Source organism: Haliotis cracherodii, unplaced genomic scaffold (assembly GCF_022045235.1).
Source record: "Haliotis cracherodii isolate W230 unplaced genomic scaffold, xgHalCrac1.p SCAF_51, whole genome shotgun sequence".
In the NCBI taxonomy this organism is placed as follows: domain Eukaryota; kingdom Metazoa; phylum Mollusca; class Gastropoda; order Lepetellida; family Haliotidae; genus Haliotis; species Haliotis cracherodii.
This window is the reverse complement of record NW_027266310.1, coordinates 112,532-127,230: the sequence shown is the minus strand read 5'-3', so window position 1 is coordinate 127,230 and position 14,699 is coordinate 112,532. Positions and strand designations below refer to the sequence as shown.

Genomic DNA, 14,699 nt, shown 5'->3' with positions numbered 1-14,699 from the left:
GGCACAATATCAGTTTTATAACTTAAGATTATTCCCATAACATTTCACAATAGACCATCAAGTTGCACATAACTAAGAAGTCTAAGAAGTCGATTAGTCCACTCGTGAACTTTTGGTCTGTAGGAGTCATTAATTTTAACATGGCCTCGATGTCCTTTGATTTTTCTTGTGACAGTTCAGGTTTCTTTGATGAGATAACGGCTTTAGGCCATTCAAATAACAGTTGGCCTACGCGGGGGTGATGACATCCGCCGGAAGTTCTCCCGTGGACGAACTGATGCCCTGGTCAGGACTGCATCAGCAAATGAGTCCTTCAACTCAATTGAGTATGGATCCTTTTTGTGGTATACCAAGTTTTTGACCTTGGCACTATCGTAAAATTAAGTTTTATTGATCCTTCAATATATCTATGAAAGTGATCATCTCGCGTTTGGCCCTTTTCATATATCGCATAATTCCAAGAGGACTAAGAACATCAGACTTTCTCAGTTCTCGTTCAATCTGGCTGTGAATGTTGTCACACTCTTGTATACTGGAGTGGGCAGGTTCACAAAACTTCTGCTCGATGATAGAAATTTGCTCTTTCATCATGAAATCCTTTACAGCAAATGAATTCCTGAATTCCGGTTTTGTGCCACGCATGAGTCTGACCAAAGTATGATGTCATCTGGATTGTGTTTTTCTACTACTTTCTGAAGGATTAAAATCAGTGCACTGGCAATTTCATTGGCACCTCTTCCTGCTTGGATTTCGTTCCATACAGCACAATGCCCTTGTGAAGGTTGTAAAAGCTAAGCTTTAGTCGATAAAAGAAACTTGAAAGTTTGTGGACAACTCAACACCTTTTCCAAATCAAAACATATAACAGCTTTTGTCTTGTCCTGCCTGTCCCTGTTCCTTTCCTCCTGCGTTGCCATCTTCGATTGGAAATGAGACAGATATTCTTCCCGAAGTTCCTCATCAAATACAGTCATGTTTTTCTTTCATTCTATATATTCTTCACACCTGTCGCAGCGACCTTTCTTTGGTTTGTGAAATTCGATGTTAAGGTCCGAATTGAAAATATTTCGATACATGTGCTCTTGTCCATCAGCATCACACCTCTCACAATACAGTCTTAAATATGTGGCTGCCATGGTTAAATTTTGATCCAGATGCTCTTTTTGTGTCTTTGATCTACAGTAATGTGACTCTATCCTTGGAAATGAGTTTATGTGATGCGTGCATGTTGTCCCTCTCATGTCTCCCCCCCTTAAAGGTACGTCAGTAGCATGGTTGTATTTCTTCTCATGGAAATAGGAAACTCGCCTTTCCGATATGCCTAGAGTAAGTCAGGTAGAATTCTTTGCACACTCTGACTCTTTCACTTCCTATAAACACGTAATATGCATAGAAAAACTTCTGTTGCCTCTCCTTTTTTTTTCCACGGGTTCGACTTCTTCTCTACCGACCTTTCCACTATATCCCAGAGTGGCATTTGGTGGACCTACAAAATCACTTAAGTTTCAACAGGTGGATGTGGAATCTCAAAATCTGCATCATCAGTATCAGGGGTGTATTTGCTCATCTGATGCAGAATCAGAAATTGATTCTTCTGTTTCACTTGAATCATTGAGACTTTGGAATGCAGTTAAATCAGAAGATCAACATCAGTGGTAAATGAAACTGTTGCCTCCTTAGGGGAATCAAAGTCAATTACTTGGCTCCATCTCAACATCGTCATCAGTGTTTGTGATTAAGGCGTCACCTGAAAACCAGAGTGTCCTAAGTCCTCAAAACTCAGTTTCGAGATATTGCCATTTGAACATTGTCATATCGATATCTAGTTTATTACTTATATTTTGCTATTGATTATAAAAAGAACTATTGTCTGGTTTTAAAAAGTAACTTATAATATGTTTAATTTTCAGTGATAACTAATAAAATATCAGAAAGAGCCGATTTTTGTTTTGACATGGGACAATTTCAGTCAAGAAATAAGTGAAATTTTCATAATCATAATGTTTCATCTCAATGTGACTCTATTTTATGCGTTTAAATCATTATGAGTTAGGACAGTCTGGTACAAAAAGCGAAGAAATATGTGGAAATTGACTGTAGTTTTTCGTTGAAAACAAAAGCAACCAATATCATGTAACATTTTATTTAAAAAGAAACGTTTATCAACATTCAACAACCAAAAGAAAACGAAGTTCACGATCCTGGTTGTAACTGACACTTTGCTTTGTCCTAATTTTAAGGACAGATATGATAGCAACCTAAAACTCTTTGCAGCCCTTGAGTGTGCCTGTCACGGAATGTGTATGATGTTGCAGAAATATATTTTGTCCATAGCAACATAATTCTCGTAGCAAAACAAACTCGTAAGAGCATCATAAATGAACACTTCAACAGTTCCAGGAACAATTTCAAAACATGAATTCCTCATATCATCAATACAGAAAGATCACTTAGTCTTAAACAATACAACCATAACTAAATAAATTTCACTTTCCTGGTAGTAACTGACACCTTGTAACTGCCCCAGAGCAAAACAATCAATCTACAAGTAATATTAAGTCCAAACACCTTTCTGATCATCAGTTCATGAAACAATTTTAAGGACAATAGACTATTAACTGAAAGTTTAGTGTCCAGGTCTGGGCACAATATCAGTTTTATAACTTAAGATTATTCCCATAACATTTCACAATAGACCATCAAGTTGCACATAACTAAGAAGTCTAAGAAGTCGATTAGTCCACTCGTGAACTTTTGGTCTGTAGGAGTCATTAATTTTAACATGGCCTCGATGTCCTTTGATTTTTCTTGTGACAGTTCAGGTTTCTTTGATGAGATAACGGCTTTAGGCCATTCAAATAACAGTTGGCCTACGCGGGGGTGATGACATCCGCCGGAAGTTCTCCCGTGGACGAACTGATGCCCTGGTCAGGACTGCATCAGCAAATGAGTCCTTCAACTCAATTGAGTATGGATCCTTTTTGTGGTATACCAAGTTTTTGACCTTGGCACTATCGTAAAATTAAGTTTTATTGATCCTTCAATATATCTATGAAAGTGATCATCTCGCGTTTGGCCCTTTTCATATATCGCATAATTCCAAGAGGACTAAGAACATCAGACTTTCTCAGTTCTCGTTCAATCTGGCTGTGAATGTTGTCACACTCTTGTATACTGGAGTGGGCAGGTTCACAAAACTTCTGCTCGATGATAGAAATTTGCTCTTTCATCATGAAATCCTTTACAGCAAATGAATTCCTGAATTCCGGTTTTGTGCCACGCATGAGTCTGACCAAAGTATGATGTCATCTGGATTGTGTTTTTCTACTACTTTCTGAAGGATTAAAATCAGTGCACTGGCAATTTCATTGGCACCTCTTCCTGCTTGGATTTCGTTCCATACAGCACAATGCCCTTGTGAAGGTTGTAAAAGCTAAGCTTTAGTCGATAAAAGAAACTTGAAAGTTTGTGGACAACTCAACACCTTTTCCAAATCAAAACATATAACAGCTTTTGTCTTGTCCTGCCTGTCCCTGTTCCTTTCCTCCTGCGTTGCCATCTTCGATTGGAAATGAGACAGATATTCTTCCCGAAGTTCCTCATCAAATACAGTCATGTTTTTCTTTCATTCTATATATTCTTCACACCTGTCGCAGCGACCTTTCTTTGGTTTGTGAAATTCGATGTTAAGGTCCGAATTGAAAATATTTCGATACATGTGCTCTTGTCCATCAGCATCACACCTCTCACAATACAGTCTTAAATATGTGGCTGCCATGGTTAAATTTTGATCCAGATGCTCTTTTTGTGTCTTTGATCTACAGTAATGTGACTCTATCCTTGGAAATGAGTTTATGTGATGCGTGCATGTTGTCCCTCTCATGTCTCCCCCCCTTAAAGGTACGTCAGTAGCATGGTTGTATTTCTTCTCATGGAAATAGGAAACTCGCCTTTCCGATATGCCTAGAGTAAGTCAGGTAGAATTCTTTGCACACTCTGACTCTTTCACTTCCTATAAACACGTAATATGCATAGAAAAACTTCTGTTGCCTCTCCTTTTTTTTTCCACGGGTTCGACTTCTTCTCTACCGACCTTTCCACTATATCCCAGAGTGGCATTTGGTGGACCTACAAAATCACTTAAGTTTCAACAGGTGGATGTGGAATCTCAAAATCTGCATCATCAGTATCAGGGGTGTATTTGCTCATCTGATGCAGAATCAGAAATTGATTCTTCTGTTTCACTTGAATCATTGAGACTTTGGAATGCAGTTAAATCAGAAGATCAACATCAGTGGTAAATGAAACTGTTGCCTCCTTAGGGGAATCAAAGTCAATTACTTGGCTCCATCTCAACATCGTCATCAGTGTTTGTGATTAAGGCGTCACCAGAAAACCAGAGTGTCCTAAGTCCTCAAAACTCAGTTTCGAGATATTGCCATTTGAACATTGTCATATCGATATCTAGTTTATTACTTATATTTTGCTATTGATTATAAAAAGAACTATTGTCTGGTTTTAAAAAGTAACTTATAATATGTTTAATTTTCAGTGATAACTAATAAAATATCAGAAAGAGCCGATTTTTGTTTTGACATGGGACAATTTCAGTCAAGAAATAAGTGAAATTTTCATAATCATAATGTTTCATCTCAATGTGACTCTATTTTATGCGTTTAAATCATTATGAGTTAGGACAGTCTGGTACAAAAAGCGAAGAAATATGTGGAAATTGACTGTAGTTTTTCGTTGAAAACAAAAGCAACCAATATCATGTAACATTTTATTTAAAAAGAAACGTTTATCAACATTCAACAACCAAAAGAAAACGAAGTTCACGATCCTGGTTGTAACTGACACTTTGCTTTGTCCTAATTTTAAGGACAGATATGATAGCAACCTAAAACTCTTTGCAGCCCTTGAGTGTGCCTGTCACGGAATGTGTATGATGTTGCAGAAATATATTTTGTCCATAGCAACATAATTCTCGTAGCAAAACAAACTCGTAAGAGCATCATAAATGAACACTTCAACAGTTCCAGGAACAATTTCAAAACATGAATTCCTCATATCATCAATACAGAAAGATCACTTAGTCTTAAACAATACAACCATAACTAAATAAATTTCACTTTCCTGGTAGTAACTGACACCTTGTAACTGCCCCAGAGCAAAACAATCAATCTACAAGTAATATTAAGTCCAAACACCTTTCTGATCATCAGTTCATGAAACAATTTTAAGGACAATAGACTATTAACTGAAAGTTTAGTGTCCAGGTCTGGGCACAATATCAGTTTTATAACTTAAGATTATTCCCATAACATTTCACAATAGACCATCAAGTTGCACAAAACTAAGAAGTCTAAGAAGTCGATTAGTCCACTCGTGAACTTTTGGTCTGTAGGAGTCATTAATTTTAACATGGCCTCGATGTCCTTTGATTTTTCTTGTGACAGTTCAGGTTTCTTTGATGAGATAACGGCTTTAGGCCATTCAAATAACAGTTGGCCTACGCGGGGGTGATGACATCCGCCGGAAGTTCTCCCGTGGACGAACTGATGCCCTGGTCAGGACTGCATCAGCAAATGAGTCCTTCAACTCAATTGAGTATGGATCCTTTTTGTGGTATACCAAGTTTTTGACCCTTGGCACTATCGTAAAATTAAGTTTTATTGATCCTTCAATATATCTATGAAAGTGATCATCTCGCGTTTGGCCCTTTTCATATATCGCATAATTCCAAGAGGACTAAGAACATCAGACTTTCTCAGTTCTCGTTCAATCTGGCTGTGAATGTTGTCACACTCTTGTATACTGGAGTGGGCAGGTTCACAAAACTTCTGCTCGATGATAGAAATTTGCTCTTTCATCATGAAATCCTTTACAGCAAATGAATTCCTGAATTCCGGTTTTGTGCCACGCATGAGTCTGACCAAAGTATGATGTCATCTGGATTGTGTTTTTCTACTACTTTCTGAAGGATTAAAATCAGTGCACTGGCAATTTCATTGGCACCTCTTCCTGCTTGGATTTCGTTCCATACAGCACAATGCCCTTGTGAAGGTTGTAAAAGCTAAGCTTTAGTCGATAAAAGAAACTTGAAAGTTTGTGGACAACTCAACACCTTTTCCAAATCAAAACATATAACAGCTTTTGTCTTGTCCTGCCTGTCCCTGTTCCTTTCCTCCTGCGTTGCCATCTTCGATTGGAAATGAGACAGATATTCTTCCCGAAGTTCCTCATCAAATACAGTCATGTTTTTCTTTCATTCTATATATTCTTCACACCTGTCGCAGCGACCTTTCTTTGGTTTGTGAAATTCGATGTTAAGGTCCGAATTGAAAATATTTCGATACATGTGCTCTTGTCCATCAGCATCACACCTCTCACAATACAGTCTTAAATATGTGGCTGCCATGGTTAAATTTTGATCCAGATGCTCTTTTTGTGTCTTTGATCTACAGTAATGTGACTCTATCCTTGGAAATGAGTTTATGTGATGCGTGCATGTTGTCCCTCTCATGTCTCCCCCCCTTAAAGGTACGTCAGTAGCATGGTTGTATTTCTTCTCATGGAAATAGGAAACTCGCCTTTCCGATATGCCTAGAGTAAGTCAGGTAGAATTCTTTGCACACTCTGACTCTTTCACTTCCTATAAACACGTAATATGCATAGAAAAACTTCTGTTGCCTCTCCTTTTTTTTTCCACGGGTTCGACTTCTTCTCTACCGACCTTTCCACTATATCCCAGAGTGGCATTTGGTGGACCTACAAAATCACTTAAGTTTCAACAGGTGGATGTGGAATCTCAAAATCTGCATCATCAGTATCAGGGGTGTATTTGCTCATCTGATGCAGAATCAGAAATTGATTCTTCTGTTTCACTTGAATCATTGAGACTTTGGAATGCAGTTAAATCAGAAGATCAACATCAGTGGTAAATGAAACTGTTGCCTCCTTAGGGGAATCAAAGTCAATTACTTGGCTCCATCTCAACATCGTCATCAGTGTTTGTGATTAAGGCGTCACCAGAAAACCAGAGTGTCCTAAGTCCTCAAAACTCAGTTTCGAGATATTGCCATTTGAACATTGTCATATCGATATCTAGTTTATTACTTATATTTTGCTATTGATTATAAAAAGAACTATTGTCTGGTTTTAAAAAGTAACTTATAATATGTTTAATTTTCAGTGATAACTAATAAAATATCAGAAAGAGCCGATTTTTGTTTTGACATGGGACAATTTCAGTCAAGAAATAAGTGAAATTTTCATAATCATAATGTTTCATCTCAATGTGACTCTATTTTATGCGTTTAAATCATTATGAGTTAGGACAGTCTGGTACAAAAAGCGAAGAAATATGTGGAAATTGACTGTAGTTTTTCGTTGAAAACAAAAGCAACCAATATCATGTAACATTTTATTTAAAAAGAAACGTTTATCAACATTCAACAACCAAAAGAAAACGAAGTTCACGATCCTGGTTGTAACTGACACTTTGCTTTGTCCTAATTTTAAGGACAGATATGATAGCAACCTAAAACTCTTTGCAGCCCTTGAGTGTGCCTGTCACGGAATGTGTATGATGTTGCAGAAATATATTTTGTCCATAGCAACATAATTCTCGTAGCAAAACAAACTCGTAAGAGCATCATAAATGAACACTTCAACAGTTCCAGGAACAATTTCAAAACATGAATTCCTCATATCATCAATACAGAAAGATCACTTAGTCTTAAACAATACAACCATAACTAAATAAATTTCACTTTCCTGGTAGTAACTGACACCTTGTAACTGCCCCAGAGCAAAACAATCAATCTACAAGTAATATTAAGTCCAAACACCTTTCTGATCATCAGTTCATGAAACAATTTTAAGGACAATAGACTATTAACTGAAAGTTTAGTGTCCAGGTCTGGGCACAATATCAGTTTTATAACTTAAGATTATTCCCATAACATTTCACAATAGACCATCAAGTTGCACAAAACTAAGAAGTCTAAGAAGTCGATTAGTCCACTCGTGAACTTTTGGTCTGTAGGAGTCATTAATTTTAACATGGCCTCGATGTCCTTTGATTTTTCTTGTGACAGTTCAGGTTTCTTTGATGAGATAACGGCTTTAGGCCATTCAAATAACAGTTGGCCTACGCGGGGGTGATGACATCCGCCGGAAGTTCTCCCGTGGACGAACTGATGCCCTGGTCAGGACTGCATCAGCAAATGAGTCCTTCAACTCAATTGAGTATGGATCCTTTTTGTGGTATACCAAGTTTTTGACCCTTGGCACTATCGTAAAATTAAGTTTTATTGATCCTTCAATATATCTATGAAAGTGATCATCTCGCGTTTGGCCCTTTTCATATATCGCATAATTCCAAGAGGACTAAGAACATCAGACTTTCTCAGTTCTCGTTCAATCTGGCTGTGAATGTTGTCACACTCTTGTATACTGGAGTGGGCAGGTTCACAAAACTTCTGCTCGATGATAGAAATTTGCTCTTTCATCATGAAATCCTTTACAGCAAATGAATTCCTGAATTCCGGTTTTGTGCCACGCATGAGTCTGACCAAAGTATGATGTCATCTGGATTGTGTTTTTCTACTACTTTCTGAAGGATTAAAATCAGTGCACTGGCAATTTCATTGGCACCTCTTCCTGCTTGGATTTCGTTCCATACAGCACAATGCCCTTGTGAAGGTTGTAAAAGCTAAGCTTTAGTCGATAAAAGAAACTTGAAAGTTTGTGGACAACTCAACACCTTTTCCAAATCAAAACATATAACAGCTTTTGTCTTGTCCTGCCTGTCCCTGTTCCTTTCCTCCTGCGTTGCCATCTTCGATTGGAAATGAGACAGATATTCTTCCCGAAGTTCCTCATCAAATACAGTCATGTTTTTCTTTCATTCTATATATTCTTCACACCTGTCGCAGCGACCTTTCTTTGGTTTGTGAAATTCGATGTTAAGGTCCGAATTGAAAATATTTCGATACATGTGCTCTTGTCCATCAGCATCACACCTCTCACAATACAGTCTTAAATATGTGGCTGCCATGGTTAAATTTTGATCCAGATGCTCTTTTTGTGTCTTTGATCTACAGTAATGTGACTCTATCCTTGGAAATGAGTTTATGTGATGCGTGCATGTTGTCCCTCTCATGTCTCCCCCCCTTAAAGGTACGTCAGTAGCATGGTTGTATTTCTTCTCATGGAAATAGGAAACTCGCCTTTCCGATATGCCTAGAGTAAGTCAGGTAGAATTCTTTGCACACTCTGACTCTTTCACTTCCTATAAACACGTAATATGCATAGAAAAACTTCTGTTGCCTCTCCTTTTTTTTTCCACGGGTTCGACTTCTTCTCTACCGACCTTTCCACTATATCCCAGAGTGGCATTTGGTGGACCTACAAAATCACTTAAGTTTCAACAGGTGGATGTGGAATCTCAAAATCTGCATCATCAGTATCAGGGGTGTATTTGCTCATCTGATGCAGAATCAGAAATTGATTCTTCTGTTTCACTTGAATCATTGAGACTTTGGAATGCAGTTAAATCAGAAGATCAACATCAGTGGTAAATGAAACTGTTGCCTCCTTAGGGGAATCAAAGTCAATTACTTGGCTCCATCTCAACATCGTCATCAGTGTTTGTGATTAAGGCGTCACCTGAAAACCAGAGTGTCCTAAGTCCTCAAAACTCAGTTTCGAGATATTGCCATTTGAACATTGTCATATCGATATCTAGTTTATTACTTATATTTTGCTATTGATTATAAAAAGAACTATTGTCTGGTTTTAAAAAGTAACTTATAATATGTTTAATTTTCAGTGATAACTAATAAAATATCAGAAAGAGCCGATTTTTGTTTTGACATGGGACAATTTCAGTCAAGAAATAAGTGAAATTTTCATAATCATAATGTTTCATCTCAATGTGACTCTATTTTATGCGTTTAAATCATTATGAGTTAGGACAGTCTGGTACAAAAAGCGAAGAAATATGTGGAAATTGACTGTAGTTTTTCGTTGAAAACAAAAGCAACCAATATCATGTAACATTTTATTTAAAAAGAAACGTTTATCAACATTCAACAACCAAAAGAAAACGAAGTTCACGATCCTGGTTGTAACTGACACTTTGCTTTGTCCTAATTTTAAGGACAGATATGATAGCAACCTAAAACTCTTTGCAGCCCTTGAGTGTGCCTGTCACGGAATGTGTATGATGTTGCAGAAATATATTTTGTCCATAGCAACATAATTCTCGTAGCAAAACAAACTCGTAAGAGCATCATAAATGAACACTTCAACAGTTCCAGGAACAATTTCAAAACATGAATTCCTCATATCATCAATACAGAAAGATCACTTAGTCTTAAACAATACAACCATAACTAAATAAATTTCACTTTCCTGGTAGTAACTGACACCTTGTAACTGCCCCAGAGCAAAACAATCAATCTACAAGTCCAAACACCTTTCTGATCATCAGTTCATGAAACAATTTTAAGGACAATAGACTATTAACTGAAAGTTTAGTGTCCAGGTCTGGGCACAATATCAGTTTTATAACTTAAGATTATTCCCATAACATTTCACAATAGACCATCAAGTTGCACATAACTAAGAAGTCTAAGAAGTCGATTAGTCCACTCGTGAACTTTTGGTCTGTAGGAGTCATTAATTTTAACATGGCCTCGATGTCCTTTGATTTTTCTTGTGACAGTTCAGGTTTCTTTGATGAGATAACGGCTTTAGGCCATTCAAATAACAGTTGGCCTACGCGGGGGTGATGACATCCGCCGGAAGTTCTCCCGTGGACGAACTGATGCCCTGGTCAGGACTGCATCAGCAAATGAGTCCTTCAACTCAATTGAGTATGGATCCTTTTTGTGGTATACCAAGTTTTTGACCTTGGCACTATCGTAAAATTAAGTTTTATTGATCCTTCAATATATCTATGAAAGTGATCATCTCGCGTTTGGCCCTTTTCATATATCGCATAATTCCAAGAGGACTAAGAACATCAGACTTTCTCAGTTCTCGTTCAATCTGGCTGTGAATGTTGTCACACTCTTGTATACTGGAGTGGGCAGGTTCACAAAACTTCTGCTCGATGATAGAAATTTGCTCTTTCATCATGAAATCCTTTACAGCAAATGAATTCCTGAATTCCGGTTTTGTGCCACGCATGAGTCTGACCAAAGTATGATGTCATCTGGATTGTGTTTTTCTACTACTTTCTGAAGGATTAAAATCAGTGCACTGGCAATTTCATTGGCACCTCTTCCTGCTTGGATTTCGTTCCATACAGCACAATGCCCTTGTGAAGGTTGTAAAAGCTAAGCTTTAGTCGATAAAAGAAACTTGAAAGTTTGTGGACAACTCAACACCTTTTCCAAATCAAAACATATAACAGCTTTTGTCTTGTCCTGCCTGTCCCTGTTCCTTTCCTCCTGCGTTGCCATCTTCGATTGGAAATGAGACAGATATTCTTCCCGAAGTTCCTCATCAAATACAGTCATGTTTTTCTTTCATTCTATATATTCTTCACACCTGTCGCAGCGACCTTTCTTTGGTTTGTGAAATTCGATGTTAAGGTCCGAATTGAAAATATTTCGATACATGTGCTCTTGTCCATCAGCATCACACCTCTCACAATACAGTCTTAAATATGTGGCTGCCATGGTTAAATTTTGATCCAGATGCTCTTTTTGTGTCTTTGATCTACAGTAATGTGACTCTATCCTTGGAAATGAGTTTATGTGATGCGTGCATGTTGTCCCTCTCATGTCTCCCCCCCTTAAAGGTACGTCAGTAGCATGGTTGTATTTCTTCTCATGGAAATAGGAAACTCGCCTTTCCGATATGCCTAGAGTAAGTCAGGTAGAATTCTTTGCACACTCTGACTCTTTCACTTCCTATAAACACGTAATATGCATAGAAAAACTTCTGTTGCCTCTCCTTTTTTTTTCCACGGGTTCGACTTCTTCTCTACCGACCTTTCCACTATATCCCAGAGTGGCATTTGGTGGACCTACAAAATCACTTAAGTTTCAACAGGTGGATGTGGAATCTCAAAATCTGCATCATCAGTATCAGGGGTGTATTTGCTCATCTGATGCAGAATCAGAAATTGATTCTTCTGTTTCACTTGAATCATTGAGACTTTGGAATGCAGTTAAATCAGAAGATCAACATCAGTGGTAAATGAAACTGTTGCCTCCTTAGGGGAATCAAAGTCAATTACTTGGCTCCATCTCAACATCGTCATCAGTGTTTGTGATTAAGGCGTCACCAGAAAACCAGAGTGTCCTAAGTCCTCAAAACTCAGTTTCGAGATATTGCCATTTGAACATTGTCATATCGATATCTAGTTTATTACTTATATTTTGCTATTGATTATAAAAAGAACTATTGTCTGGTTTTAAAAAGTAACTTATAATATGTTTAATTTTCAGTGATAACTAATAAAATATCAGAAAGAGCCGATTTTTGTTTTGACATGGGACAATTTCAGTCAAGAAATAAGTGAAATTTTCATAATCATAATGTTTCATCTCAATGTGACTCTATTTTATGCGTTTAAATCATTATGAGTTAGGACAGTCTGGTACAAAAAGCGAAGAAATATGTGGAAATTGACTGTAGTTTTTCGTTGAAAACAAAAGCAACCAATATCATGTAACATTTTATTTAAAAAGAAACGTTTATCAACATTCAACAACCAAAAGAAAACGAAGTTCACGATCCTGGTTGTAACTGACACTTTGCTTTGTCCTAATTTTAAGGACAGATATGATAGCAACCTAAAACTCTTTGCAGCCCTTGAGTGTGCCTGTCACGGAATGTGTATGATGTTGCAGAAATATATTTTGTCCATAGCAACATAATTCTCGTAGCAAAACAAACTCGTAAGAGCATCATAAATGAACACTTCAACAGTTCCAGGAACAATTTCAAAACATGAATTCCTCATATCATCAATACAGAAAGATCACTTAGTCTTAAACAATACAACCATAACTAAATAAATTTCACTTTCCTGGTAGTAACTGACACCTTGTAACTGCCCCAGAGCAAAACAATCAATCTACAAGTAATATTAAGTCCAAACACCTTTCTGATCATCAGTTCATGAAACAATTTTAAGGACAATAGACTATTAACTGAAAGTTTAGTGTCCAGGTCTGGGCACAATATCAGTTTTATAACTTAAGATTATTCCCATAACATTTCACAATAGACCATCAAGTTGCACATAACTAAGAAGTCTAAGAAGTCGATTAGTCCACTCGTGAACTTTTGGTCTGTAGGAGTCATTAATTTTAACATGGCCTCGATGTCCTTTGATTTTTCTTGTGACAGTTCAGGTTTCTTTGATGAGATAACGGCTTTAGGCCATTCAAATAACAGTTGGCCTACGCGGGGGTGATGACATCCGCCGGAAGTTCTCCCGTGGACGAACTGATGCCCTGGTCAGGACTGCATCAGCAAATGAGTCCTTCAACTCAATTGAGTATGGATCCTTTTTGTGGTATACCAAGTTTTTGACCTTGGCACTATCGTAAAATTAAGTTTTATTGATCCTTCAATATATCTATGAAAGTGATCATCTCGCGTTTGGCCCTTTTCATATATCGCATAATTCCAAGAGGACTAAGAACATCAGACTTTCTCAGTTCTCGTTCAATCTGGCTGTGAATGTTGTCACACTCTTGTATACTGGAGTGGGCAGGTTCACAAAACTTCTGCTCGATGATAGAAATTTGCTCTTTCATCATGAAATCCTTTACAGCAAATGAATTCCTGAATTCCGGTTTTGTGCCACGCATGAGTCTGACCAAAGTATGATGTCATCTGGATTGTGTTTTTCTACTACTTTCTGAAGGATTAAAATCAGTGCACTGGCAATTTCATTGGCACCTCTTCCTGCTTGGATTTCGTTCCATACAGCACAATGCCCTTGTGAAGGTTGTAAAAGCTAAGCTTTAGTCGATAAAAGAAACTTGAAAGTTTGTGGACAACTCAACACCTTTTCCAAATCAAAACATATAACAGCTTTTGTCTTGTCCTGCCTGTCCCTGTTCCTTTCCTCCTGCGTTGCCATCTTCGATTGGAAATGAGACAGATATTCTTCCCGAAGTTCCTCATCAAATACAGTCATGTTTTTCTTTCATTCTATATATTCTTCACACCTGTCGCAGCGACCTTTCTTTGGTTTGTGAAATTCGATGTTAAGGTCCGAATTGAAAATATTTCGATACATGTGCTCTTGTCCATCAGCATCACACCTCTCACAATACAGTCTTAAATATGTGGCTGCCATGGTTAAATTTTGATCCAGATGCTCTTTTTGTGTCTTTGATCTACAGTAATGTGACTCTATCCTTGGAAATGAGTTTATGTGATGCGTGCATGTTGTCCCTCTCATGTCTCCCCCCCTTAAAGGTACGTCAGTAGCATGGTTGTATTTCTTCTCATGGAAATAGGAAACTCGCCTTTCCGATATGCCTAGAGTAAGTCAGGTAGAATTCTTTGCACACTCTGACTCTTTCACTTCCTATAAACACGTAATATGCATAGAAAAACTTCTGTTGCCTCTCCTTTTTTTTTCCACGGGTTCGACTTCTTCTCTACCGACCTTTCCACTATATCCCAGAGTGGCATTTGGTGGACCTACAAAATCA

General features: G+C 37.6%; 1 protein-coding gene across 1 annotated transcript in view; it reads right to left on the bottom strand.

Annotated features, from left to right (window-relative positions):
* Positions 1-14,699, bottom strand: part of LOC139444463 (mucin-1-like) — a 145,487-nt gene that overhangs the window by 44,015 nt on the left and 86,773 nt on the right. Inside the window, exons 28-33 of the mRNA XM_071225427.1 lie at positions 13,435-13,494; positions 10,793-10,852; positions 8,160-8,219; positions 5,517-5,576; positions 2,875-2,934; positions 233-292 (exon numbers count right to left, since the gene is read on the bottom strand). Of these exons, the coding sequence (XP_071081528.1) occupies positions 233-292; positions 2,875-2,934; positions 5,517-5,576; positions 8,160-8,219; positions 10,793-10,852; positions 13,435-13,494 (360 nt within the window). The remainder of the gene's footprint in view (positions 1-232; positions 293-2,874; positions 2,935-5,516; positions 5,577-8,159; positions 8,220-10,792; positions 10,853-13,434; positions 13,495-14,699) is intronic.